This window comes from Carcharhinus amblyrhynchos, chromosome 12 (assembly GCF_965287045.1).
Source record: "Carcharhinus amblyrhynchos chromosome 12, sCarAmb.v2.hapA, whole genome shotgun sequence".
Classification (NCBI taxonomy): Eukaryota; Metazoa; Chordata; class Chondrichthyes; order Carcharhiniformes; family Carcharhinidae; genus Carcharhinus; species Carcharhinus amblyrhynchos.
Genome location: NC_137335.1, coordinates 103,501 through 131,064, shown reverse-complemented (window position 1 = coordinate 131,064; position 27,564 = coordinate 103,501). Strand labels below are relative to the sequence as shown.

The 27,564-nt window shown below is 45.4% G+C and overlaps 1 protein-coding gene across 5 annotated transcripts in view; it reads left to right on the top strand.

The window, feature by feature from the left end:
• utrn (utrophin) overlaps window positions 1-27,564 on the top strand; it is a 517,764-nt gene that overhangs the window by 403,955 nt on the left and 86,245 nt on the right. For all 5 annotated transcript variants that reach the window (XM_080199920.1, XM_080199921.1, XM_080199919.1 and 2 more), the window contains 2 exons: window positions 2,028-2,089; window positions 15,198-15,272. In XM_080199920.1, the coding sequence (XP_080056046.1) occupies window positions 2,028-2,089; window positions 15,198-15,272 (137 nt within the window). The remainder of the gene's footprint in view (window positions 1-2,027; window positions 2,090-15,197; window positions 15,273-27,564) is intronic.

The window sequence follows — 27,564 nt, the reverse complement described above, 5'->3', positions numbered from 1 at the left end:
TAAGGTACAGCCAGTACTCTGGTTTTGATATTGCTACGGATGCTTTTTCTGTAATTTCCCAAAAAGTCAGACTGTGTTGGTATTTTTCAATGTCAGGCGCTTTACTTTGTTTCTTTAATCTGCTGCATCAGATGTGTCCAAACTGAGTTATTGATCCACAGGCAGCCCTGGCATTCTGACCCTTGAAGTGTGGGAATCACAGTTCTATTTGTATGTTATTTACTAGTTTGCCTTGAGCTAGAGATTTGCAAAAGACAGTTACCTCATTAGTGGATAAATTCTAAATCAAAACACAAATCTGTTGGTATCAAAACTTGATCATGAGAATGAACAGGAACGTGGGTTAATGTGGCTCCCAAGGCACTAGGCACACCAAAGGGGAGGGGGACAGTACCTAAGGGAGAGAATGATTAACAATGTCAGCTAACATGGGAACCAGGAAGGGAATTGGATGATCAGTTCAGTGGTTACAAGTTCAGGAATGGTTTAATTTTATCACTTCAATGCTAATAGAACCAAGCATATATTGGAGTTGAACTCAAACTAGTCAATGATTCCCACAATTTAACTTCAAGGAGAAATGTTTATCTTGGAAAAAAGGTCAGATCCTTCTTATTTACAAGGTTTAAAACTTCAGTTCTGCAGTACTTATTTACATCAAAGAACATTGTTGACCCTTTCTGCTGCTATCTTCCCTGACCATCTGCAATCTCAATGCTTTTAAAAATGTAGAATAAATAGTGCTGTTTCCACAGTAATGTTTAAAAATAAACTTAATTAGAGGGAGAGAGAGCAGCAGTCTCTAGGGTTTGTAATCTCAGTCTGCTCATTGCTTAGTGTTTTCATTACTGCTGTGTTCTGGAGAGTACGGATACCAAGTTTGCGATTGTGGGCTGGGGGAAGGGCCCCCTACCAAGCTGAAAATGTAATTGTTAGTGTTTCTTTGCAAATGGGGTTTTCGTTTGTTTCCCTCTCCACATTAGAAATGCAATTTAGATAATAAATGAATGGAACCATGACATTTTTAGAAAGGTTTAAAAATTCCAACATTGAAAAGTACCTTAATTTATAGGATATTTGATGTTACATTGTGTATTTAATCTGAGTTGCATGATATTTAAGCTAAATTCAAGAAATTATTTTAGTTCGTACGAAAAGGCTAATCTTAAAAGGATCCAATTTAGAGCATATCCAAAAGCAAAATTTAAAGCAAGCTAGTTTGTTATGAATATTTCTTTTCTAATCAAAGTGTGTCACTATTTGAACTCTCACTAGAAGAGCCTTAGTTTACTTTCTCATCTGAAAGATGGCACCTTCCACAATCCAACACACTCTCAATTCTGCATTGAAGTGTCAGCCCAGATAATGGGCTGGATTTTTCGACCCTGCTGCACTGCTCGAGTGGCATAATGGGTTGGGAAATGTGAGCGAGAGGGGAAAAAAAACGTGTTTGTGCCCGATTTCTCGTCCGTCGTGATATTGCCAACCATGTTTTGCTGCCTGGGAAGGGCGCAAGACTGATTTAAATATTAATTACATGATTAGCATGTCATTAACAAGCCTGGGACTCACTTACCTTTCCCACCTCCCTAGTGAAGGTTCTCACTGGCAAGGATCACAGATGATCCCCAACAGCGTGCACCAGGTGTGATGGCCTTGCCGATGGACGAGAGGCCGTTGAGCCCCCTGGTGGTTGAGGGCTGAGCATTGGCCCTTGGGCAGCACCAGCCTGGGACCCTGGCATTGCCAAGCAGGCAGGGCCTGACTGGGAGGGGGTGGAGGGTGAGACAGTCGCTGAGGAAAGAAATATGGCAAGTTTTGGTAAACATCTTGTCAATCTCAGCCATACATGTTCCAGTATCCACATCAAGAATTCCAGATTTCTACTAGCTTGAGAGAGGAGAAAATGCTTCCTGATTTCATTCCTGAATATACTGGCTTCAATTCTGATGTACAAGAAAAGTTGACAAAGCTTTATAGCATAAATTTCTGGATTTAATGTTGATTTTTGTGCATTCTCTCTTCAGCCACCAAACGCAGAGTACCTGCTGGGACCATCCGAAAATGACAGAGCTTTTTCAATCATTGGGTAAGTAGACAGCAACAGGACTCTTTCAGGTTCTGTATCATTATTAGATTATTGCGACGGAGTAACAAAAGTAAATTTTGATTTGTTTGCAAATATGTCTGCAAGTTTAAATTTATTTAGATGCATTCATGTAGACAGAACATTTGAAGTCATGTACAAGTAGGAGTTATGGGCTATGGTAACATGAAAGCAAGAAAGACTTACGTTTATATAGTGTTTTTCATGACCACTGAACATTTCAATGCACTTTACAGCCAATATTGTCATTTTTGATGAGATGCTGTTATAATTTAATAAATTTGGAAACCAATATGTGCGCAGCAATGTAATAACAAGTAGATAATTTGTTCTTGATGGAGGGATAAATATTTGCCAGGACACTGGGGATAAATCCCCTGCTCTTCAAAATAGTTTCTTGGGAACTTAAAGTTTATTTATTAGTCATAAGTAGGTTTACATTAATACTGCAATGAAGTTACTGAAAATCCCCTAGTGAAAATCTTTTATTACACTCATAGACAGTTGGTGCTGTAGTTTAATGTCTCATTTGGAGGAGTACATCTTTTGATAGTACTGAGAACACTGTACTACACCAGAGTTTAGATTTGAAACTGAAACTTTGCAGCTCAAAATGATTGGCAATGAATTCTGGCCTAAAATAGCACCAAAAACCCCTAAATTTTTACAACACAAGTTCAAAATGAGCTATGTACTTTTAATCTCCTACTTTGCTAAAAGTGATGGTGGGAACATTTACTCCACTTAACACCTCTATTTTTTCAGAAGGCTAAGGAAATTCAGGCTCTCAACTTTTACAGATGCATCATCCTTTCTGGTTGCATCACAGCTTGGTGTGGGCCCCTGCTCTGCCCAAGACCACAAGAAACTACAAAAAATCCATCATGCAAACCAGCCTCCTATCCATTGACTCTGTCTACACTTCCCACTGCCATGAAAAAGCAACCAGCATAATTAAGGATGCCAAGCACCCTGGACACACTCTTTTCCACCTTCTTCCCTAGGGAAAAAGATACAAAAGTCTGAGATCATGTACCACCTGACTCAAGGACAGCTTCTTTCCTGCTGCCATCAGAATTGACCTACCTAATATTAAGCTGATCTTTCTCTACACCCTAGCCATGACTGTAACACTACATTCTGCACCCTTTCCTTTCCTTCTCTCCTATACACTCTATGATCAGTATGCTTTGTCTGTACAGCACGCAACAAAAATTACTTTTCATAATATGCCAATACATGTGACAATTCAAATCAATTCCTTTCCTCTGACTATACTAATCCTGACTACCACTACATTCCTTTTTGGTACCCCCACTTGAATAGCTTCCTGTACCATGGTGCCATAATCAGCCAGCTCATTCACTCTGCAGCCCCCATTCAAACAAGCTGAAAAAACCTCAAGCTTGTTGGACAATGCTGAGGATCCTACCTTCTGAGGCCCCTTTGCTGCTACACTTGCAGATACACTTTGCTGTCTCTGACCAAATCAGAAAACCCTGTCACAGGAGGAGTGACTGCCTCCTGGGACAAAGATTGCAGGTAACTTTTCCCCTCCCTGCTGCATCAGTGTCAGTAGCTCAGCCTCCAGCTAAAACTCTGAGCCGAAGCTGCTGAAACTTCAAAAGCTTACTGCAAACATGCTTTCCTTGGATCAAACTGGCATTCACATGCTGCAGCAGTGATACAACACTTGCTAATATGAAGGCAAAATATTGCAGAAGCTGGAATCTGAGACAAAAAATGCTGGAGAAAATCAGCAAGTCTGACAACATCTGTGGAGAGAGAATAGAGCCAGTATTTCAAATCTGGATGATACTTCGTCAGACCTGTCCTGCCATCCTTAATGTGTTCTAATTAACTATTTAATTCAATATAAATATATTTTATTAACTTTAGCACCAGTTACCTTTGAACTGCAGATATTTAGGTAACCTTAGGAATGGAATAACCTTAGTCATTTACCAAATAACTAGTTTTTCCTCTTGTAACAGAGTAAGACTACTTCCTGAAGGCTGAAAAAAAGAAAGCAAAAGAGGCACCTCTTTCCCTTCCTTCTCTAACTCCCTTAATTACCCAACTGCTGGCGCTCTATTCTAAATCACACTTGTTGCAGAAAACTGTACCTGAACAGTATCTCTTTACCCATATGCCAAGCGTCAGAGTGTGGCGACTAGGGGATTTTCACAGTAACTTCATTGCAATGTTAATGTGAGCCTATTTGTGACACTAATAAAAACAGTGCAGAGGGGGGAGATACAAAAGGGTCCAGAGGGACATTCTTTCACACAGAGAGTCGTGAGTGCCTGGAACGTGCTGCCAGAGGTAGTAGTAAAGGCAGGTACAATTTTGTCTTTTAAAAAGCATTTAGACAGTTACATGGGTAAGATGGGTCTAGAGGGATATGGGCCATAGGCAGGCAATTAGGACTAGCTTAGTGGTTTAAAAAAAGGGCAGCGTGGACAAGTTGGGCCAAAGGGCCTGTTTCCATGCTGTAAACCTCTACAACTATGAATTCCCACTACAAACCAAATTCCCAAATATACTCACTTGGTCTCTATCTCACTTAGGCCAACATCTCCCCATACTAACTACATGCCTCTTACTGACTCTGTGGGCGTGTATGGGGTGTCAGAGAGGGGTAGTACCTCTGGTGGGGGGAACATGTCCTGTCCTTTCAGGGCAGTTTGTCCATCCTTTGTCCCCAGCTGGCATTCAGCTCTCACCTGTGCTCCCCGTAGCTGTTTGCACGCGACAGCGGCTACCCCCCCAGGCAACGGCTTTGACAAGCTGGCTAAACTAGGTGAGGGTAGCCGACAGGTCTCAACCCTCGGTGATGTCCATCCCAGCATGTGATGACAGATTCCGGTGAATTGAGTAGACGAGACCAATGGAAGGCCCGACGGTCAAGAAGACGGTCTCTGCAAGCGTCGTGGAACGCGAAGAGCAGGACAAGACGCAGAAGACGCCCTGGTCAGCCACTGTGCCTAGTCCCATCTCCAGCCATGTTGACTCTTGTCTTGCCACTGGATCCAGATGGGAATTGGAAAGAGAGAGTGAGGCTGACACTGCGTAACTCTCCCTCACTTTAATCCAAATCAAGCGCTAGTCTTGACACCACCATCATCATCATCATCATCATCAGTGTCCTGTTCAACCCTTGAAGTCCTGTGGCAATGGGCAAGCGATGAAGCAGCAGGTACGGACACACTGGGAGCTGTAGTCATGGGCCTGCACACAGGTGGCTCAGGTCTAATGGTTGTTTTCCGCTGACCGAAGCAGCAGTGGAACTCGGCGTCTACCTGGGCGACTGAGCAACCTTCTTCAGGAATGCACTGCTCACCTCTGTAGAATGAGGAAGGGGCTAGAAAAGCTGCCCTAAACATTGCCTGCTTCACTACACCCTGGCCAGTTTACCGTGGCTGGTGGAGATCCCATCTTGTGGTCGAACAAACAAAATAAAATACAAGGTGACACCGCTCACCATTGGCACTTGGAACGTGCACATGCTTTTGGACAACCCTACAGCAGACAGACCAGAGAGGAGCACAGCCTTAGTTGCCAGAGAGCTTGCAAGATACAACATTGACATTGCAGTCCTTGCCAATGTAGGTCAGTTGACTGAAACTGGAGATGGATACACTTTTTTCTGGAGTGATCACGGCAGTGATGAGCGTTCCAAAAGAAATCCGGGAAATTATAGGCTAGTAAGTTTGACGTCGGTGGTGGGCAAGTTATTGGAAGGTGTGATAAGGGATAGGATCTACAAATATTTGGATAGACAGGGACTTAGTGGGGAAGGTCAACATGGCTTTGTGTGTGGTGAGTCATGTTTGACCAATCTATTAGAGTTTTTCAAGGAGGTTACCAGGAAAGTGGATGAAGAGAAGGCAGAGATGTTGTCTACCTGGATTTCAGCAAGGCCTTTGATAAGGTCCCTCACGGGAGGTTAGTTAGGAAGATTCAGTCGCTAGGTATAGATGAGGAGGTAGTAAACTGGATTAGACACTGGCTCAATGGAAGAATGATGTGGATATGCCGGCGTTGGACTGGGGTAAACACAGTAAGAAGTCTGACAACACCAGGTTTAAGTCCAACCGATTTATTTGATAGTAAATTCACAAGCTTTCGGGATTTGTCCCTTCGTCTGGTGAATGGAGAGTTCTGGCCTCAGACAGAGCATATAAAGCACAAACAGTTTACAGATTACTGATTAGAATACGAATCTTTACACCTAACCTGCTGTTCAAGTCCTAAAGTGGCCGACAATGTGAGTGGAAGGAGCACTGATCACAGTTTAAAGAGATGTGTATTGCCTCCAGACAGTACAGTAAGTGAGGTTTTGCAAACCCAGGCAAGTCACTGGGGTTACAGATAGTGTGACATAAACCCAAGATCCCTGTTGAGACCGTCCTGACGCGTGCGGAACTTGGCTATCAGTCTCTGCTCAGCGACTCTGCACTGTCGTGTGTCCAAGGCGGCCTTCACGACACACGACAGCGCAGAGTCGCTGAGCAGACTGATAGCCAAGTTCCGCACACGTGAGGACGGTCTCAACAGGGATCTTGGGTTCATGTCGCACTATCTGTAACCCCCGTGACTTGCCTGGGTTTGCAAAACCTCACTTACTGTACTGTCTGGAGACAATACACATCTCCTTAATCTGTGATCAGTGCTCCTTCCACTCACATTGTCAGCCACTTTAGGATTTGAACAGCAGGTTAGGTGTAAAGATTTGCATTCTAATCAGTAATCTGCAAACTGTCTGTGCTTTATATGCTCTGTCTGAGGCCAGAACTCTCCATTCACCTGACGAAGGGACAAACCCCAAAAGCTTGTGAGTTTACCATCAAATAAATCGGTTGGACTTAAACCTGGTGTTGTCAGACTTTTTACTCTACTTTCAATGGAAGAAACCAGAGAGTGGTTGTGGAGGATTGCTTCTCTGAGTGGAGGCCTGTGACGAGTGGTGTGCCGCAGGAATCGGTGTTGGGTCCATTGTTGTTTGTCATCGATATCAATGATCTTGGGTGATAATGTGGTAAACTGGATCATCAGCAAATTTGCTGATGATACAAAGATTGGAGGTGGAGTGGACAGTTAGGAAGGTTTTCAAAGCTTGCAAAGGGATTTGGCCCAAAAATGGGCTGGAATTTAACGCAGACAAGTGTGAGGTATTGCACTTTGGAAGGACAAACCAAAGTAGAACGTACAGGGTAAATGGTAGGACTCTGAAGCGTGCAGTTGAACAGAGGTATCTGGGAATACAAGTACAGAATTCCCTAAAAGTGACGTCACAGGTGGATAGGGTCGTAAAGAGTGCTTTTGGTACATTGGCCTTTATAAATCGGAGTATCGAGTATAAAAGTTGGCATGTTATGGTAAGGTTGTATAAGGCATTGGTGAGGCCGAATTTAGAGTGTTGTGTACAGTTTTGGTCACCTAGTTACAGGAAGGATGTAAACAAGGTTGAAAGAGTGCAGAGAAGGTTCACAAGGATGTTGCCAGGACTTGAGAAGCTGAGTTACAGAGAGAAATTGATTAGGTTAGGACTTTATTCCCTGGAGCGTAGAAGAATGAGGGGAGATTTGATAGAGGTGTATAAGATTTTGGTAGGTCTAGATAGAGTGAATGCAAGCAGGCTTTTTTCACTGAGGCTAGAGGATAAAAAAACCAGAGGGCATGGGTTAAGGGTGAAAGGGAGAAAGGAGAAAAAGGGGCTTCTTCATGCAGAGAGTGGTGGGAGTGCGGAATGAGCTGCCAGATAAAGTGGTAAATGCGGGGTCACTTCTAACATTTAAGAAAAACTTGGATGAGTTCATGGATGAGAGGGGTGTGGAAGAGTATGGTCCAAGTGCAGGTCAGTGGGACAGACGAGGGCCAAAAGGCCTGTTTCTGAGCTGTAATTTTCTATGGTTCTATGGAGATACAGGCTCTACTTGTTGAAAAGCACCATCTTTATCGGCTTGTCGGAATGACCCATCATCAGCTGCCAAGAAAAATGCTTTTACCAGTGCTCGCATGACAGTCCAGAATAAACTGCGTAAAATCCAGGATGCCTGGCTGAGCGCCAAGGCAGATGAAATACAGGGATACACGGACAGAAACGACTTGAAACAATTCTATGAAGCCCTCAACACTCTCTACGGATCTCAATCTCTCAGGAGTTCCCCTCACCTGAGTACAGATGGTACAACTCTTATTACAGAGAGGGCTCAGAACCTGCAGAGGTGGGCTGACCACTTTGAAGCCGTCCTCAACCAACCGTCATCTATTAACGATGAGGCAATAGACAGGATTCCCCAGGTTGATATCAACAACACCATGGATGACCAACCAATAGCAGCCGAAGTGACGAAAGCTGTCAACCAACTATCCAGTGGCAAAGCACCAGGGGCAGATGCCATACCGCAGGGATCTACAAAGCTGCTGGTCCTGTACTTATCGAGAAGCTCACCGAGTTGTTCCAGTCCTTTTGGAAGCACAGAACCATTCCTCGGGAACTAACGATGCTTCCGTCGTACACCTCTACAAGAGGAAGGGCAATTGGCAAGTATGCGACAACCACCGAGGAATCTCACTGCTCTTCGTCACAGGAAAAACCCTCGCAAGAGTCCTGCTAAGTCATCTGGTCACTCACCTGGAGCTGGGTCTGCTTCCACAGTCACAGTGTGGCTTCTGCAAAGGTCGCGGGACTATTGACATGACTTTTGCTGCACGCCAACTTCAGGAGAAGTGTCAGGAGCAGAATTCGGAGCTCTATACAACTTTTGTTTACCTCCCAAAAGCCTTTGACATTGTCAGCCGACAAGGCCTGTGGAGGATCATGTCAAAGTTTGGCTGCCTCCCCAAATTCATTCAGATGGTACGCCAGTTCCATGATGGCATGATGGTCAGAGTACTGGATGGCGGAGAACCCTCTGAGGCATTCACCAATGGCGTCAAACAGGGCTGTGTGCTCGCATCCACACTGTTCAGCATGATGTTTACTGCCATGCTGAATGATGCCTTCCAGGACATGTTGCTGGAATCAACCTGAAGTACAGAGTGGATGGGAAGCTCTTCAACCTGAGGAGACTCTAAGCTATTACCAATGTGAAGGAGACTGTTCTGAGAGACTTCCTCTTTGCCAATGACTGCGCCCTGTATGCCGGCTTAGAGCCAAAGATGCAAGTCGCCGTGGACAAATTTTCCACGCTTGTGACAACTTTGGACTCACCATCAACAATAAAAAGAGCGAAGTCATGCACCAGCCTGCTCCTCATGAACTGTACACAGAACCCATAATCACAATCAAAGAGCAGAAACTACAGGCAATGGATCAGTTCACTTATCTTGGCAGCAACCTCTCCCAAGCAGTGACTATTGATACAGACATTAACTACAGAATAGCAAAGGCAAGTTCGGTAGACTCTGCTCCACTGTATGGGAAGGTCGAGGAATCAGCCCAGCAACAAAACTGAAGGTCTACAGCGCCGCGGTACTCACTACCCTCCTGTATGCCTATGAAACGTGGAGTGTGTATTGAAGGCATACAAGACAACCCAATCATTTCCACATGACTTGTCTTTGCAGAATATTACACATCGGATGCCAAGACAAAGTACCAGACACTGAAGTTCTCTCTAGAGCAAGTCTACCATCAGTCCACACACTGCTGATGAGAGCGCAGACCCGGTGGGCAGGTCATGTCATCCATATGCCAGATGAGTGCATACCCAAGCAGCTCCTTTTTGGGGAGCTCTCTGCTGGAAGGCGCTTGCATGGAGGGCAGAAGAAACGTTTCAAAGACACACTCAAGGCCTCCCTGAAGTGGCTTGACATAGACACGACCACCTGGGAAACCCTCTTGAGTGAAAAAGTTTCTCCTCATCTCAGTCCTAAAGGGCATTGCCTAATCCTGAGTCTGTGACTCCTTCACTCAGAGGTGAAATTATGGATATATTTAAGAAGGAAATAGATAGATTTGTAGACTCTAAGTAAGTCAAGGGGTATGAGGAGAGCGTAGGAGTATAACTTTGAGATAGAGAATCCATCATGACCTTACTGAATGACCGAGCAAGCTTGAAGGTCTGAATGACTAACTCCTGCTCCTAATTTCTATTCCAAGAATACTATCAATACTACTGCCCTACCTGGCGCTGCCTCATCCACAGGGGATGTCAAGCTTATGAAGCAAGGTGTATTGCTGAAGCACAACTTAAGCACGAGCTGTACAAGTTCAGAGCCACCAACGCAACAACTACACAAGTCTGTCCAATATGTGCCAGGACATTCCGTGCCCGAATTGGCCTGATCAGTCATTTTCGGACACACCACAACCAGCTTCAAAACTGACTCTGTGCACTAAAAGTCCCTTTCCCATACAGAGCTGTGAGGAGACAGCAAATAGCTTAGCTTCCTGCTACAACAATCAATAGTTATTCAGGTGAAGGTCTTTCAGGTGATTGACAGGTAACTGCCATGAAGGCAGCTGACTGTTTAATCAGGCTATTTAACATACCTAAAGGCTGTTAGTTCTGGGTTGGCAGTTCAAGGTCAGAATCTGACTACTACTGTAAAATTGAACTTCAAAAAGAGTTATCAGTTGAATTCCCACTTTGAACCAAATTCCCAAATTTGTCTCACTCAGGCCAAAGACTCCCCTTACTGACTGATTGGGCACCAGCTGTTCACAATATATGTCAATGATTTGGATCAGGAAACCAAATGTAATATTTCCCGTTTGCTGATGACATAAAGCTTGATGGGAACGTGAGTTGGGAGTAGGATGCAAAGAAGGTTCAACATGATTTAGACAAGTTGAGTAAGTGGGTAAATACATGACAGATGCCGTATAATGTGGATTAGTGTGAAGCTAAACACTTGTGCTGAAAAAACAAAATGGAAGAGTATTATTGAAATTGATGATTGACGTACAAGTTGACCTGGGTATCCCGGTACACCAGTTACTAAAAACAAGCATACAAGTGTAGCAAGCAGTTAAGTAGGCAAATGCTATGCAGCTGTACAGGGCCTTAGTGAGATCACACCTGGAGTATTGTATGAGACCACACCTGGAGTATATTGTATGCAGTTTCAGTCTCCTTTACCTAAGAAAGGATATACTTGCCATAGAGAGAATGCAGCAAAAGTTCAGTGGCTAATTCCTATCTACAAACCTATCTATTTCCTTCTTAAATATATCCACAAGTTCAGCACCCTCTTAAGTGAAGAAGTTTCTCCGCATCTCTGTCCTAAGGGGCATTGCCTAATCCTGAGACTGTGACCCCTTCAGTCGAGGTGAACTTATGGATATATTTAAGAAGGAAATAGAAAGATTTGTAGACTCTAAATGCATTAATGGGTATGAGGAGAGTGTAGGAGTATGGCTTTGAGATAGAGGATCCCCCACCATGATTTTACTGAATGACCGAGCAAGCTTGAAGGTCTGAATAGAACATAGCAAACTACAGCACAAATATGCTCTTCGGCCCACAAGTTGCGCTGATCATATCCCTACCTACTAGGCCTATCTATAACCCTCAATCCCATTAAATCCCATGTACTCATCCAAAAGTCTTAAGACCCCAACGAGTTCGCTTCCACCCCCACCGACGGCAGCCGATTCCACTCACCCACCACCCTCTGAGTGAAAAACTTACCCCGACATCTCTTCTGTACCTACTCCCCAGCACCTTAAATCTGTGTCCTCTCGTAGCGATCATTTCAGCCCTGGGAAATAGCCTCTGAGAATCCACCCAATCTATACCTCTTAACATCTTATAAACCTCTATCAGGTCACCTCTCATCCTTCGTCTCTCCAGGGAGAAAAGACCTAGTTCCCTCAACCTATCTTCATAAGGCATGCCACCCAATCCAGGCAACATCCTTGTAAATCTCCTCTGCACCCTTTCAGTAGCTTCCACACCTCTCTTGTAATGAGGCGACCAGAACTGCGCACAGTACTCCAAGTGGGGTCTGACTAGGGTCTTATAAAGCTGCAGCATTATCTCCTGACTCCGAAACTCAATCCCTTGATTAATGAAGGCTAGTACACCATACGCCTTCTTGACCACATCCTCCGCCTGCGAGGCCGATTTAAGAGTCCTATAGACCTGGACCCCAAGGTCCTTCTGATCCTCGACACTGCTAAGAGTCTTACCCTTGATATTATACTCTTTCATCCCATTGGATCTGCCAAAATGTACCACTACATATTTATCCGGGTTGAAGTCCATCTGCCACTTCTCCGCCCAGTCTTGCATCCCATCTATGTCACGCTGCAACTTCTGACATCCGTCCAGACTATCGACAACACCACCAACCTTCGTGTCATCGGCAAACTTACCAACCCATTCCTCCACTTCCCCATTCAGGTCATTTATGAAAATGACAAACAGCAAGGGTCCCAGAACAGATCCCTGGGGTACTCCACTGTTGACCGACCTCCATGCAGAAAAAGACCCATCCGCAACCGCTCTCTGCCTTCTGCAGGCAAGCCAGTTCTGGATCCACAAGGCAACAGCCCCTTGGATCCCATACCCTCTCAGTTTCTCAAGAAGTCTTGCGTGGGGGACCTTATCGAACGCCTTGCTGAAGTCCACATAAACCACATCCCCCGCTCTTCCTTGGTCAATGTGTTTAGTCACATTTTCAAAGAACTCAACCAGGCTCGTAAGGCACGACCTGCCCTTGACAAAGCAGTGCTGACTACTCTTGATCATACGAAACTTCTCTAATGACCAACTCCTGCTCCTAATTTCTATTGTTCTACGAATACTATCAAACAAACTTTGACACTGCGTCACATAGTGAGATGTTAGGCAAATGATCAAAAACTTGTTCAAAGAGGTAGGTTTTAAGGAGCATCCTAAAGGAGGAGTGAGAGAAAGAGAGAGGGGACTAGGAAGGGAACTTCAGAACTTCGCACCTTTGCAACATTACCACAAATGGCAAAGTGATTAAAGTTGGGAATATTCCAGAGGCCAGAATTGGAAGAGTGCAAATGTCTCTAAAGGTTTTAGGATTGACAGAGATTATAAAAATAGAAGTAAGAGGAGCCATGGAGGAATTTGCAGATAAGGATGAGAATTTTAAAATTGAGGCATTGCATAATCAGGTACCAATGTATGCCAGCAAGCACATGTTGATGGGGTTATGGGAATAGGGCCCAGATGGCATTGTTGTCGGTGCAGGCTCGATGGGCTGAGTAGTCTCCTTCTGTGCTGCAGGGATTTTATGATTCTATTCCATGAGCAGAAGCCACCCAATGTCTGAATTCTGCAGAGCAAGCTCAGTTTGCTGCCATGCATGTTCAGACTGCTCCCTTGCAAGTTCAGACTACTGCCATTATGGCAATGAATTACATTCAAAGGGGCTTATTGGATGCCACAGGAGTCCGGCAATCTATACTAAAATATTAGGATTGTTGAGCTGGTACTCCAGAGGAATGACAGTGGCTCCATGGACCACAAATCTTCTGTCCTTTCAGCATTCATCCTTCAACCACTGCCATTTTGCCTGTGCCTTTGCTATGGTCCATCACTCAGTAGAGCCAGGCAGCTACCAAGGTGATGCAGTCTGGAGCTAGGCCTTGTAGGGACCACTCATGGTCGACCTCCAAGCGCATCTGGAGTCTTCTTCATTAAAGGCCAGCAGCCTTCCACTAACAGTACTGCAGCCACTGGGGTTGCACAGCAATAAAGCACCAGGACAGGCAAAAACACAGGAAAGAATGAGGGAATATACAGGGATGATTAGTTGATGCTTATATGCAATGATTTAAGAACATAAGAAATAGGAGCAGGAGTAGGCCATCTAGCCCTTCGAGCCTGCCCCGCCATTCAGTAAGATCATGGCTGATCTGTCGCTGCTCAGTTCCACTTTCCCGCTTTCTCCCCATAACCCTTAATCCCCTCTCTTATCAAAAACCCATCAACCCACGTCTTAAAAATATTTAGCGAGGCAGCCTCCACCACTTCAACGGGCAGAGAATTCCAGAGATTCACCACCCTTTGAGTGAAGAAGTTCCTCCTCAACTCCGTTCTAAACCGCCCCCCTTTTATCTTGAGGCTGTGCCCCCTAGTCCTACTGTCTTTTTTGAGCGGGAAGAGTCTCTCCACCTCTATCCTATCCATCCCATTCATCATCTTATAAGTCTCAATGAGATCTCCCCTCATTCTTCTAAACTCTAACGAGTACAAGCCCAGTTTATTCAGCCTCTCCTCATAGCTCAACCCCCTCAACTCCGGCATCAGCCTAGTAAACCTCCTCTGCACTCCCTCCAAGGCCAAAATATCTTTGCGCAGGTGCGGTGCCCAAAACTGCACACAGTACTCCAGCTGCGGCCTCACCAATGCCCTATACAGCTGCAGCAAGACCTCCCTACTTTTATATTCAATCCCCCTCGCTATGAAGGCCAGCATCCCATTCGCCTTCCTGACCACCTGCTGCACCTGCAAGCTGGGTTTTTGCGACTCATGCACAAGGACCCCGAGGTCCCTCTGCACCGTCGCCTGCTGCAGTTTTTCGCCCCATAAGTAATAATCCTTCCTACCATTCTTCCTACCAAAGTGGACCACCTCACACTTGCCAACATTAAATTCCATTTGCCATTTCCTGGCCCATTCGCCCAGCCTATCTAGATCTAGATTTATAAATTTAATTTGGAATTTTTGTTTTGTGTTGGCTTTTATTTTTGCATTGTTGCCAGTCAATGCTGCGGTCAGCACTAGCAGCAGCTGAGGTGCTGCAACCAGCTGGTGTCAAAACCAGCTGACTCCACACAGGCCGGCAGTCAAAGGACTCCGGTGCTTGACGTGTACACTGCAGACACTGAGCCACCACACTTTATGCACCTTGTAAATAAAGAGTGATTCTGATATAAGTCTAGCTTTGGCAAGATTATTACAACAGGGAAAGGATGGGATATGGGACTAAGCATATTACTCATGCAAGAACCAGCATGAACTCAATGGGCCGAATGACCTCTTACTGTGTTATATCTATTCTGTGATTTAACCTTTTATTCACTGGCTGATGTAGTTGAGACTGTTCTAATTGAAATAGTTGTAGTTATCGCCAAACATTTCTATTTGCTTTAACGCAGGCGATTTAAACAACGTCCGTTTTTCAGCCTACCGGACAGCTATGAAGATCCGCCGGCTACAGAAGGCGCTCTGTTGTGAGTGACTCTACATATTCAATAATCTGTAATCTTATTATTTACTTTATTGTGGAATTCCTTGCGTGTCTGCTGTCAGGTGTAATCATTTACAATGGACCAGATTTTGCAGTAGCAGAATTATTAGTTAGAATTACCCCTGCACCCTTCCACTCAAAAGATTTATATCTACAAATTGCTGGAAGTGCAAGCTGATAACAATAAGACGTATGGGACTTGAGTGAACAGGGGAACCAACTGGATATCTCTTTAAAGATCGGGAAATAAACACATGAAGGACTGAAAACAAAGTTGAATTAAGAGAGCAATAATTTGATAGTAGATTAGGTGCAAAAAGAGAGGGAAAGAAGGATTCATAAATTTGAATAGACATGTCTGAGGTAATAAAGGCTATGTTGAGGGTTTCAGCATCCAAAAAACTTATACAGGGGCAATTCAGCAATGTAACAGATGTGGAAATAAATAGTCTTTTTGATAGCGGCAGATGTGGTCAGAAGTTCATCGTGGCGTCAGTTATGACACAAAGACCGCAATCAGTTAGTCTCAGACAGTTGTCAGAGGTACCAATGTGGGAACGAGGAGAGAAGCCATTGAATGTGATTCTCTGGCTATGATTACTTAGGTAAGTATGGGATCAAGTGAGTGCAGTCCTCCCAGCTGGATACAGTGGAGAGGTGTTCAAGGAAGGTGGTGTGGTCAACTTTGTCAAAGGCTGCAGACTAGTCACGAAGGATTCATTGTGACTTTGGTCAGAACTATTTTAGTACGGGGGCAAATGCTTGATTGAAGGGATTTTATTTGCAGCATAATTCTTGCACAATAACTCTTAGAGAACATATTCTGAATATAAGAGCAAAACCTGAAGATGCTGGAATCTGAAAGAAAAATAGAAAATGCTGGAGAATCGGTCTAACGTCATCTGTGGAGTGAGAACGAAGCCAGTGTTTTGAGCTTGGATGACCCTTTATGAGAGCTGAATGAAGGCTCATCCAGACTCGAAACATAAGCCTCTGTTCTCTTGTTGTTAGACCTGGTGAGATTTTCCAACATTTTCTATGATATGAATATAGCTCTAGACAGTATGCAAATATTAACTATTTTAGGTACTATAAGAGACTATGTTTAGTTGTTTCAGAGAGGCTACCTTATGATGATTTGAACTTGAAGTTGATTATAAATTAAGTGGCCCGACTATTTGCCTATTTGAGAGCTGTAATTAGATAAGACACACATGAATACAAGATAATGCTGAAATTGCTCTGATTTGAGGGTGTAATAGTTGGATTATAGCACATTGTGAAAAGCGATATTAGGTGTTTGTTGGCATTCATGAGTCCCTTAGTGGATGATAGTTTGGACTCAGTCACATTCCCTGGGAAATTTGCACCATGTTTTGTTACCCAATGGAATGCAATTTATGTCAGATCAGTTTTTGAGGTGAGTACCCACAATCTTCTTAGCATAGTTTGGGATCCAAAAGATGGGATATTCAGATATTTGAAAGAAAATCTTTCAGATTAGTTAGATCTTCATTTTCCATGGGAATGCATCATTTTATTTCTGATTGATATTAATTTACCGGGACAGTTTTTCAAGAGGCCAATTGCTCTACGCATCAAGGTTTTTGTGGCAGAGAGGTTCTCGGGGCTTGTTAGAGTGTAGTTTACTTCCGTACCGGAAGTTAGGCCAGGGGATTGTCGTTAAGGGGGAGCGGGGGGTATAAAAAAGGGGTAGCAGTATAGAGCGGGCAGCGTCGGGAGCGGGCAGCGGAGTGAGTGGGAACTGAGTGAGAAGGGCTTTGGCTTGCTGGGCTTAGGCGAGTGCAGGCTTAGAGAAGGTGAGAGTCAGATTCCTACCTTGGGCACTTACAGGAGGTTGGGACATGGCAGGGAATATAGGGAGGAATGTAAGTTGCGTCCGGTGCCACATGTGGGAGTTCCTGGTGGTGTCACGGGTCCCCAAGGTACACATCTGCAGTAAATGTTTAGAACTGCAGCGATTGAGGGCCCGGATCAGGCAACTCGAGGGGCGACTGGAAGATGCGTTTCTAGTTAGGGAGAATGAGGAGATAATGGCTGGGAAACATGAGCAGGAGGAGGTCTCAAGGGCGGAAGAGAAGGGAGGATGGACGACTGTTAGGAGGGGAAAGAGGAAGAAGAAGAGTAGTCAGGGTCCCCCGGCCTCCCCGGAGGCCCCCCAAGGTTCGTCGGCAGGGGCACAGAAAAATAGGAAGGAAGGGGAGACTGATTTAGAGGGACGGAAAGGGTCTGGTAAGGTGATAGTGGTAGGGGATGGGAGGGTCCGAGGGATTGATAGGAGGTTCTGTGGGCAAGGGCGCGACTCCAAGATGGTGGTCTGCCTCCCTGGAGCAGGGGTAAAAGATATAATGGAAAGGGTAGAGGGAATTTTGAAAGGGGAGGGGACCCAGGCAGAGGTCATAGTACATGTAGGGGAGGGGGATATAGGAAGGAGGAGTAGGGGAGAGGTCCGTAGGCAATTTAGGGAGTTGGGGGCCAAACTAAAGGGCAGGACCTCTAGGGTGGCACTGTCTGGGTTGCTGCCCAGTATGAGCAGGGCTAAGAATGACGAGATCATGCAGTTGAATGCATGGTTGAGGGACTGGTGTAGGGTAGAGGGGTTTACTTATGTAGATCATTGGGAGGTGTTTAGGAGAGAAAGGCAACTGTACAGGAGGGGTGGGGAGGATTTGAACGGGAGGGGGACTAGTGTCTTAGCAGGGAGGTTAGCTGGGGTGTTCAGGAATGATTTAAACTAATAGGGAGGGGGGGTGGGGAGGTGGCTGGGAGAGAGACGGGTGAAAGGAAAATTATAAGGGAGAAGGTGGTTCCGAGGGACATTTGTGGGTTGAACTGTGTCTGTTTCAATGCTAGGAGTGTGGCAGGGAAAACGGATGAGCTTAGGGCCTTGATGTTTGTGAGGCAGTTGGATGTGGTGGCTGTAACGGAGACGTGGTTACGGGAAGGGCAGGACTGGCAGCTGAATGTTCCTGGGTACAGGTGTTTTAGGTGTGACAGAGGAGGGTTGAAGAGAGGTGGAGGGGTGGCACTGTTAGTCAAAGAAAACATCACAGTAGTGCAGAGGGAGGGCGATATGGAAGAGATAGGGATTGAGTCGCTGTGGGTGGAGTTGAGGAATAAAAAGGGAGAGATCACACTGCTAGGGGTGTACTATAGGCCACCCAACAGCCCAAAATCAGTGGAGGAGGGAATTTGCAGGGGCATTTTGGACAGGTGCAGAAAGAATAGAGTGGTTGTAGTGGGTGATTTTAATTTTCCCGGAGTGAATTGGAGGGGGCCTAGAGCTGGGGGTACGGAGGGAGAGGAGTTTGTGAAATGTGTTATGGAAGGGTCGCTAGAACAGTATGTAACTTGCCCGACTAGGGTAGGGGCTATACTGGATTTAGTGTTGGGAAACGAGCCAGGGCAGGTGGGTGAGGTAGAGGTAGGCGAACATGTGGCGAACAGTGACCACAAGTCCGTCTACTTTAGGATAAAAATGGAAAGGGACGAGTGCCGTCCAAGCGGGAGTGTGCTGAACTGGGGAAAGGCGAGCTATGGCAGGATTAGGAGGGAGCTGCAGCAAACTGACTGGGAGGGACTGTTAGCTGGCAAGTCCACGGTTGGCAAGTGGGAGGCTTTTAGGGACAAAATGAAATGGTTGCAGGGGAGGTTTGTTCCGGTTAAGCGAAAGGATGGGAAAGGTAGGATTAGAGAGCCGTGGATTACGGGGGATATTGAAGACTTGGTTAGGAAGAAGAGGGAGGCGTATGATAGGTCAAAACAAATGGGTACGGAGTGTGCGCTGGAGGAATATAGAGAGAGTAGGAGGGAGCTAAAAAGGGGAATTAGAAGGGCGAAGAGAGGGCATGAGATGGCTTTGGCCGGTAGGATTAAGGATAATCCTAAGGCATTTTATTCCTATATTAGAGGCAAGAGAGTAGTTAGAGGGAAAATTGGTCCTCTTAGGGACAAGAGTGGAGAGTTGTGTATTGAGTCGGAGGGAATGGGGGAGCTCCTGAATGAATACTTTGCGTCGGTATTCACGAAGGAGAGGGGTTCGGAATCGTGCGGTCTCTTGGAGGGAGCGGAGGTTCAGTTGCAGGATATAGTTATTACGAGAGAGGAAGTGCTAGGGCTTTTAGGTAGCGTAAGGACGGATAAAGCTCCGGGGCCTGATGGTATTTATCCCAGGCTGCTTAGGGAGGCGAAAGATGAAATTGCTGGGCCTCTGGCGCACATCTTTGTCTCTTCTTTGGACACAGGTGAGGTCCCAGAAGACTGGAGGGTAGCAAATGTGGTCCCGTTGTTCAAAAAAGGTAGTAGGGATAACCCTGGGAATTATAGGCCGGTGAGTTTGACGTCGGTGGTAGGGAAGTTAATGGAAAAAATACTTAGGGGTAGGATGTATGAGCATTTGGAGCGTTGCGATCTGATTAGGGATACGCAACATGGCTTTGTTAGAGGGAGGTCTTGCCTTACGAATCTGGTGGAATTCTTTGAGGAGGTGACAAAAACGGTTGACGATGGGAGAGCCGTTGATGTCATCTACATGGATTTCAGTAAGGCGTTTGACAAAGTCCCTCACGGTAGGCTGGTAGAAAAGGTTAAGGCGCATGGGATACGAGGCCAGGTAGTTAGGTGGATTGAGAACTGGTTGGGAAATAGGAGACAGAGGGTAGTTGTGGAGGGTACCTTGTCGGGCTGGAGGCCAGTGACCAGTGGTGTGCCACAGGGCTCGGTACTGGGACCTCTCCTCTTTGTAGTCTACATAAATGACTTAGAAGAGGGAGTAGGTGGTGTGATCAGCAAGTTTGCTGATGACACCAAGATGGCAGGGTTGGCGGGTACAGAACTGGATTGTCAGGTGATACAACAGGATATAGATAGGTTGGTGCAGTGGGCAGATAGGTGGCAGATGGCATTTAATCCTGACAAATGCGAGGTGATGCATTTTGGAAGGAATAATGCAGAGAGGAGTTATGTGATAAAAGGTAGGCCGATTAGGAGTATAGATGTACAGAGAGACCTGGGAGTGCAGGTCCACAAATCCATGAAGGTTGTGTCACAAGTGGAGAACGTTGTTAGGAAGGCTTATGGGATGTTAGCCTTTATAGGAAGGGGCTTAGAGTATAAAAGCTGCCGTCTAATGCTTCAGTTATACAGAACGTTGGTTAGACCGCATTTGGAGTACTGCGTCCAGTTCTGGTCACCTTATTACCGGAAGGACGTGGAGTCTCTGGAAAGGGTGCAGAGGAGGTTTACCAGGATGTTGCCTGGCATGGGGGGACTGGGTTACGAGGAGAGACTGAAGAGACTGGGGCTATTCTCCTTGGAAAGAAGGAGATTGAGAGGGGACATGATAGAGGTATATAAGATACTGAAGGGAATAGATAGAGTTAATAGTGAGAGACTGCTCCCTAGACTGGGTACGAACACAAGAGGTCATCAATTAAGGGTGAGGGGGGGGAGGTATAATTTGGAGGTAAGAGGAAGGTTCTTTACACAGAGAGTTGTGGGGGTCTGGAATGCGCTACCGAGTAGGGTGGTGGAGGCAGGCACGTTGGACTCGTTTAAGATGCAGTTAGATAGGCATATGAGTGAAACGGGAATGGAGGGATATGGTAGGGGCTATTAAATAGGGTAAACCTCGGGAGACACCGGAAGGGCAGGCTGTATAACTAATATGTTTTGTCTTTATTCCACAGGTGGAGGTCCACCTCGTGTCAAGCGAGGGGCATGCACACGGCGGGTCGTGCGTGGGCTGCTCTTGGAAGTCCAGGAGTGGCCTAGTACTTCATGTCGGTGTGTGTGCTTGATCCTGGACCGATAGACGGGCACCGCAACAGCTCAGTGACTAGCACTGCTAGCTGTGCAGATACATGGATTTGGGCCTGTGTCTGTGGGAGTTTGCGCATTCTCCCTGTGGTTGCGTGGGTTTCCTCCGGGCGCTCCGGTTTCCTCCCACACCCCAAAGATGTGCTCTTAGGCTAATTGGTTTCCACCAAATTGACACTATTTCTTCCCTGAATCTGACTGAGTAGGGTCCCATTCGTAGACATGCAGGGTAGAATAGGTGTAGGGCGATGCGGCGGCGCGGGCTCGTTGGGCCGAAGGGCCTGTTTCCCGTGCTGGGTTGTTCTTTGTAAGTTCTTTCTTCTCTTTGTAAGATCATAGTGCAGTTACGTCTAAATACTTTGACATTTTTATCTTCTGTGATCTTGAATCAATCGTGTTTTGTTGAATTTTGCTGATTTGAACAGTCCTAGCTGATTTATACCCGCTACCATCATATTGTCTAAGATTTATGCAAACTAGCAAAATTGAGCTTGGCTGTTTCCAGAAAATGTGCAGTATTTTAGATATTGCTTCATATTATAGGTGGTAATATGTGAACTGATTATTAAATGATTTGAATATTGAAAAGTTCAAGTATGATTTTGTGGAATTCAGATCTTGAACTGAAACTGTCCAGTTTCTATATCAAGATCTAGCTGAGGAATTAACTTCTTGAAGAATGTTCTGATGCACAGATAAACTAATAACTTCCTGAACAATCACGGGGGACAAGCCAGGAAGTTAAACAAACAGTGAAAAAACACCAAGCTTGACATGAATCTTATGTTACGTGTTTAATGCGTTTATCACAATGAGGACATTTTGTTGGAGGCTGTTGAAGGGTAGCCCCATTCTTAAGATTAGACCTGAGGGGCAATGTAAAGAGGATGCTCTTCTGAAACAGGCCAGAGCGTGCAGGATAATCCTTGTATGTGAAGGGGAAGAATGAAATCGGTATTTTCATAGAATCCCTACAGTGCAGAAGGAAGCCATTTGGTCAATTGAATCTGCGCCAACTCTCTGACAGAATACTCACGCATCCCTGCGTTGGAGATCTCTACTGCCTCCTGAAGATACATAGGGCAAACACACCCGGCCATCCTATTGTATCGGCAATAGGACCCTGTGTGAGAACCTCTCTGGCTACGTCGTGGGCATCCTGAAACCATTGTACAATGAGCCCCCAGGTTTTGTCGCGACACTGTGGACTTCCTACAAAAACTCAGCACACGTGGAACAGTTGAACCAGGAGCACTCCTCATCACAATGGATGTCTCGGCACTCTATACCAGCATCCCCCACAACGATGGCATTGCTGCAACCGCCTCAGTACTCAACGCCGACAACTGCCAGTTTCCACATGCAATTTTACAACTCATCTGCTTCATTCTGGACCACGATGTCTTCACCTTCAACAACTGGTTCTCCATCCAGACACTTGGAACAGCCATGGGTACCAAATTCGCACCTCAGTATGCCAATATCTTCATGCACAGGTTCGAACAAGACTTCTTCACCGTACAGGACCTCAACCGATGCTATACACTAGATACCTCGATGACATTTTCTTCCTTTGGACTCATGGTGAACAATCACTGAAACAACTATATGATGACATCACCAAGTTCCATCCCACCATCAGACTCACCATGGACTATTCTCTGGAATCGGTTACATTCTTGGAAATGCGCGTCTCCATTAAGGACGGTCACCTCAGCATCTCACTGTACCGTAAGCCCATGGATAACCTCACGATGCTCCACTTCTCCAGCTTCCACCCTAAATACGTTAAAGAAGCCATCCTCTATGGACAAGCCCTCCGTATACACAGGATCTGCTCAGATAAGGAGGATCACAAAAGACACCTCTAGATGCTGAAAGATGCCCTCATAAGAACAGGATATGACGCTCGACTCATCGATCGACAGTTCTGACGTGCCACAGCCAAAAACTGCACCGACCTCCTCAGAAGACAAACGGGACACGGTGGACAGAGTACCCTTTGTCGTCCAATACCTCCCCGGAGGAGAGAGCCTACGACATCTTCTCCAGAGCCTTCAACATGTCATTGATGAAGATGAACATCTCGCCAAGGCCATCCCCACGTTCCCTCTTCTTGTCTTCAAACAACCGCACAACCTCAAACAGACCATTGTCCGCAGCAAACTACAGCATATCCACATCATCACAGCAAACTACCCAGCCTTCAGGAGAACAGTGACCACGACACTACATAACCCTGCCACAGCAACCTCTAAGACTTGCTGGATCATCGACACGGATGCCAGCATCTCACGTGAGAACACCATCCACCAGGTACATGATACGTACTCTTGCAACTCGGCCAGCGTTGTCTACCTGATACGCTGCAGGAAAGGATGTCCCGAGGCATGGTACACTGGGGAGACCATGCAGATGCTATGACAACAGACGAATGAACACCGCTTGATAATCACTAGGCAAGACTGTTTTCTTCCTGTCGGGGAACACTTCAGCGGTCACGGGCATTCGGCCTCTGATCTTCGGGTAAGCATTCTCCAAGACTGCCTTCACGACACACGACAGTGCAGAGTCCCTGAGCAGAGACTGATAGCCAAGTTCCGCACACATGAGAACAGCCTCAACCGGGATCTTGGGTTCATGTCACACTATCTGTAACCCCCACAACTTGCATGGGCTTGCAAAATCTCACTAACTTTCCTGTCTGGAAACAGTACGTTTCCTTTGAACCTGTGTTTAATGCTCTCTGCATTCACATTGCCTGTACCTTTAAGATTTGATTACCTGTAAAGACTGTCATTCCAATCATTATTTATGTAAATTGAGTTTCTGTCTTTGTGCCCTGTTTGTGATCAGAACTCCCAACTATCTGACGAAGGGACAGCCTGTTCTGAAAGCTTGTGGCGTTTGCTACAAATAAACCTTTTGGACTTTAAGCTGGTGTTGTGAGACTTCTTACTGTTTTTCCCCCAGTCCAACGTCGGCATCTCCACATCATAGAATCTCTTACCCAGGCCTTCTCCCCCCTCCCTATCCCCGTAACCCCACACACATACCAGAGCATTCCCGTCTAACCCACACATTTTGGGACATTAAGGAGCAATTTTACCATGGCCAATCCACATAGCCGACATGTCTTTGGACTGTTTTGGTCATCAAGTTTATTTCTCAGTGGAAGTACATTTGTGTGTGCCTGGAATAACGGTTTCTACACTTCAGTAGGAAAGAATCAATATATAACTCTTCTGTTGTGTGTTAAACCATTAATATTCTATTTCCTGAAGTGGTAGAATTGTTGGCTATGGGGATTTACCAAAATGCTTCATTGTAATGTGAATCTAGGGATCAGGTATCTGTTCGAGCCCATTCACCATTTCCCCATTGAGATGTTGAAAAATAGCAGTGCATATCTTGGGTCGTTGTTGAATTTCCAGAAGCCTTATAGGTTTTGCATCTTTTAAGTTCCATCTGTGACTAGACCCTGAGCATCTTAATCCACAGACCACAACCTGTAAGCATAGGTGACAATATCTCCTCCATGATCATCCTCAGCACCATTGCCCCACAAGGCTGTGTCTTCAGCCTATTACTATACTCCTTACACATCTATGACTCCAACACAATTTGTATCCACCATAGTGGGTTGGATCTCAAACAGTGATGAGACAGAGTACAGGAAAGAGATAGAGAATCTGGTGAACTGGTGCGACGACAATAATCTGTCACGCAACGTCAACAAAATGAAGGAGATAAGTCATCAGGAAGCATAAAGGAGGACGTGCCCCTGTCAACATCAATAGGGATCAATAGAAATGGTAGAGAGCTTCACGTTTTTAGATGTCCAGCTCACCAACAACCTGTCGTGGTCCCTCCATGCCGTTAAGAAAGCCCACCAACACCTCCTTTCTCAGAAGACTAAAGAAATTTGGCATGTCCGCTACAACTCACACCAACCTTTACAGACGCACCATAAAAAGCATTCTTTCTGGTTGTATCACAGCTTGGTATGGCACCTGATCTATTCAGGACCACAAGAAACTTCAAAGGGCCGTGAATGAAAAGCAGCCGGCATGATCAAGGACTCTACACACCCTGGACATTCTCAGTTCCACCTTCTTCCGTCAGGAAAAATATACAAAAGACTGAATACATGTGCCAACCGACTCAAGAACAGCTTTTTCCCTGCTGCCATCAGACTTTTGAATGGACCTATCTCACACTAAGTTGATCTTTCTGTACACCCAAGCTATGACTGTAACACTACATTCTGCACTCTCTCCTTTCCTTCTCTATGAATAATATACTTTGTCTGTATAATGTGCAAGAAACAATACTTTTCACTGTATGTTAATACATGTGACAATAATAAATCCAATCAAATCAAAGTGTGAGCTCCCTCTAGTGTTTAACTAAGACAATGGTTCTCAAACTTTAATGGCTAGACTTTTCAGTGACTTCCTCATTTTAATTGCTGTATAATATTCATGTTATGAATGTGCTACATGTAAAGAGTGTTTTAATAATGCTTTTAAGAAAACAGAGTTTTACTTACAGATATCGGGGAGATGCATGTGCCTGCTTCTCACTGCCAAATCTGTCTGTCCTCAGTGTAATGTTTGACAGGGACACTCATACATGATTGATTGCTACTTTATCTGGTGTATGTTCTCCAACAGTTGGCCTCATCAATCAGATAAAGGGTATGAGTGTTTTCTTTATTTTGAAAAATCTTATATTTATGATGTGTATATAGTTCATAGATCGTAGAACCCTACAGTGCAGAAAGAGGTCCTTCGGCCCATCGAGTCTGCACGGAACACAATCCCACCCAAGCCCTACCCCCATATCCCCACATATTATACCCACTAATCCCTCTAACCTATGCATCCCTGGACACTAAGGGGCAATTTCTTAACATGGCCAATCAACCTAACCCGCACATCTTTGGACTGTGGGAGGAAACCGGAGCACCCGGAGGAAACCCACGCAGACACGAGGAGAATGTGCAGACTCCACACAGACAGTGACCTGAGCTGGGAATTGAACCCAGGACCCTGGAGCTGTGAAGCAGCAGTGCTAAACACTGCTACCGTGCTGTAGTTGTGAGTGTTTATATTACAATTATTAAATATTAATTACAGATAGGAGTACGCAGAGTTGTTTCCATTAGTGATAAATAGTGAATTTCTGTTCTTGGCCACAGCTTTCAAACCAATCAGCGCGGGGCAAAATGGTGCTTATAAGTGTTTATTTGGGGTGTGACTGTTATTAGTATTAATAGCATTTAGTTTCTTGCCAAGAGACTGCTGGGAATTCCTGCATGACTCCAGTCTCATTAAAAATGCATGGGAGGGGTTTTGCAATATTTTGTGCGGCAGCGTAGGCCAGATGGTTCATGCTCTGCCATCATGTCCAGGTGCCATTTTTAAAAGGTGTCCATACATAAGTGACCCACCATTGAAGAAATAAGATGGACCTTCTGAAGAAAGAAGATCGGCCTCATGAAGCTAAAAGATGGACCTCTTGAAGACCCTGGAACTTGATCATTCACCTGATAGAATTCCCCCCCACCAAATGCTACATGTTGCAGGATCCATGGCCAATACAGAGCTCCATCAGTAGACAGCCCCAGGCCTCCTTCAGGCCAGTGCTGATATGTACAGGCTCTGTTCTGGACCAGCATGATTAGCCACTGATGGCGCAAATGGTTGGGCATGGCAGGAACTTCCAATGGGGTCTTCACCTACATCTCATCAGCGGAATGCAAATCTCTGGTGGGAATTGCAATCTGCCATGGTGTGCGGAAGCAGAAAATACCATCGTCACTTTTGCCGCTGTGAAACGGATTTTTGGAGCTCTCGCTGCATTGACCTCTCACCTGCCCATAATCCCGCTGTAAGTGGCATAGGGAAATTCCATCTTGAGTTTCAAAACAACTGATGTAAGATACTTGTGTGGCATTGATTTTATTGACGCTGCTATCCATTGTACCATTTAAGTGTAGCTATAATACTGATAGACTTTCTTTCCTCTGTCACGTGCAATATGATCTTTCCCAGATATGATGAGGTTGGGCGGGGGTGTGAGGATAATTGCCAGAGGATCAGATGGGCAAGTGTGGTGCAGTTTTTCGAGAAGTAGTTTAAAGACTGTTCTAGCAACTATAGGTCAATTAATTTACCATCAGTGTTGAGTAATGTTTTAGAAACAATACACAAAGGGAGTTTTGCATTACTGAGTGCTAGCATGGCTTTGTAACAGATAGATCGGACTTGACCAATCTTACTGAAATGTTGCTGAGGTAATAGAGAAGGTTAACAAAGGAGGAGGTTCCCTACGGCGAGGATCACATACCGTTCTCCATCAATGGGAGTCAGATATGATGGCGTCGCCAGTAGAACAAGATGCCATTGAAGCCCATCAGGAGGTCGGGGGCA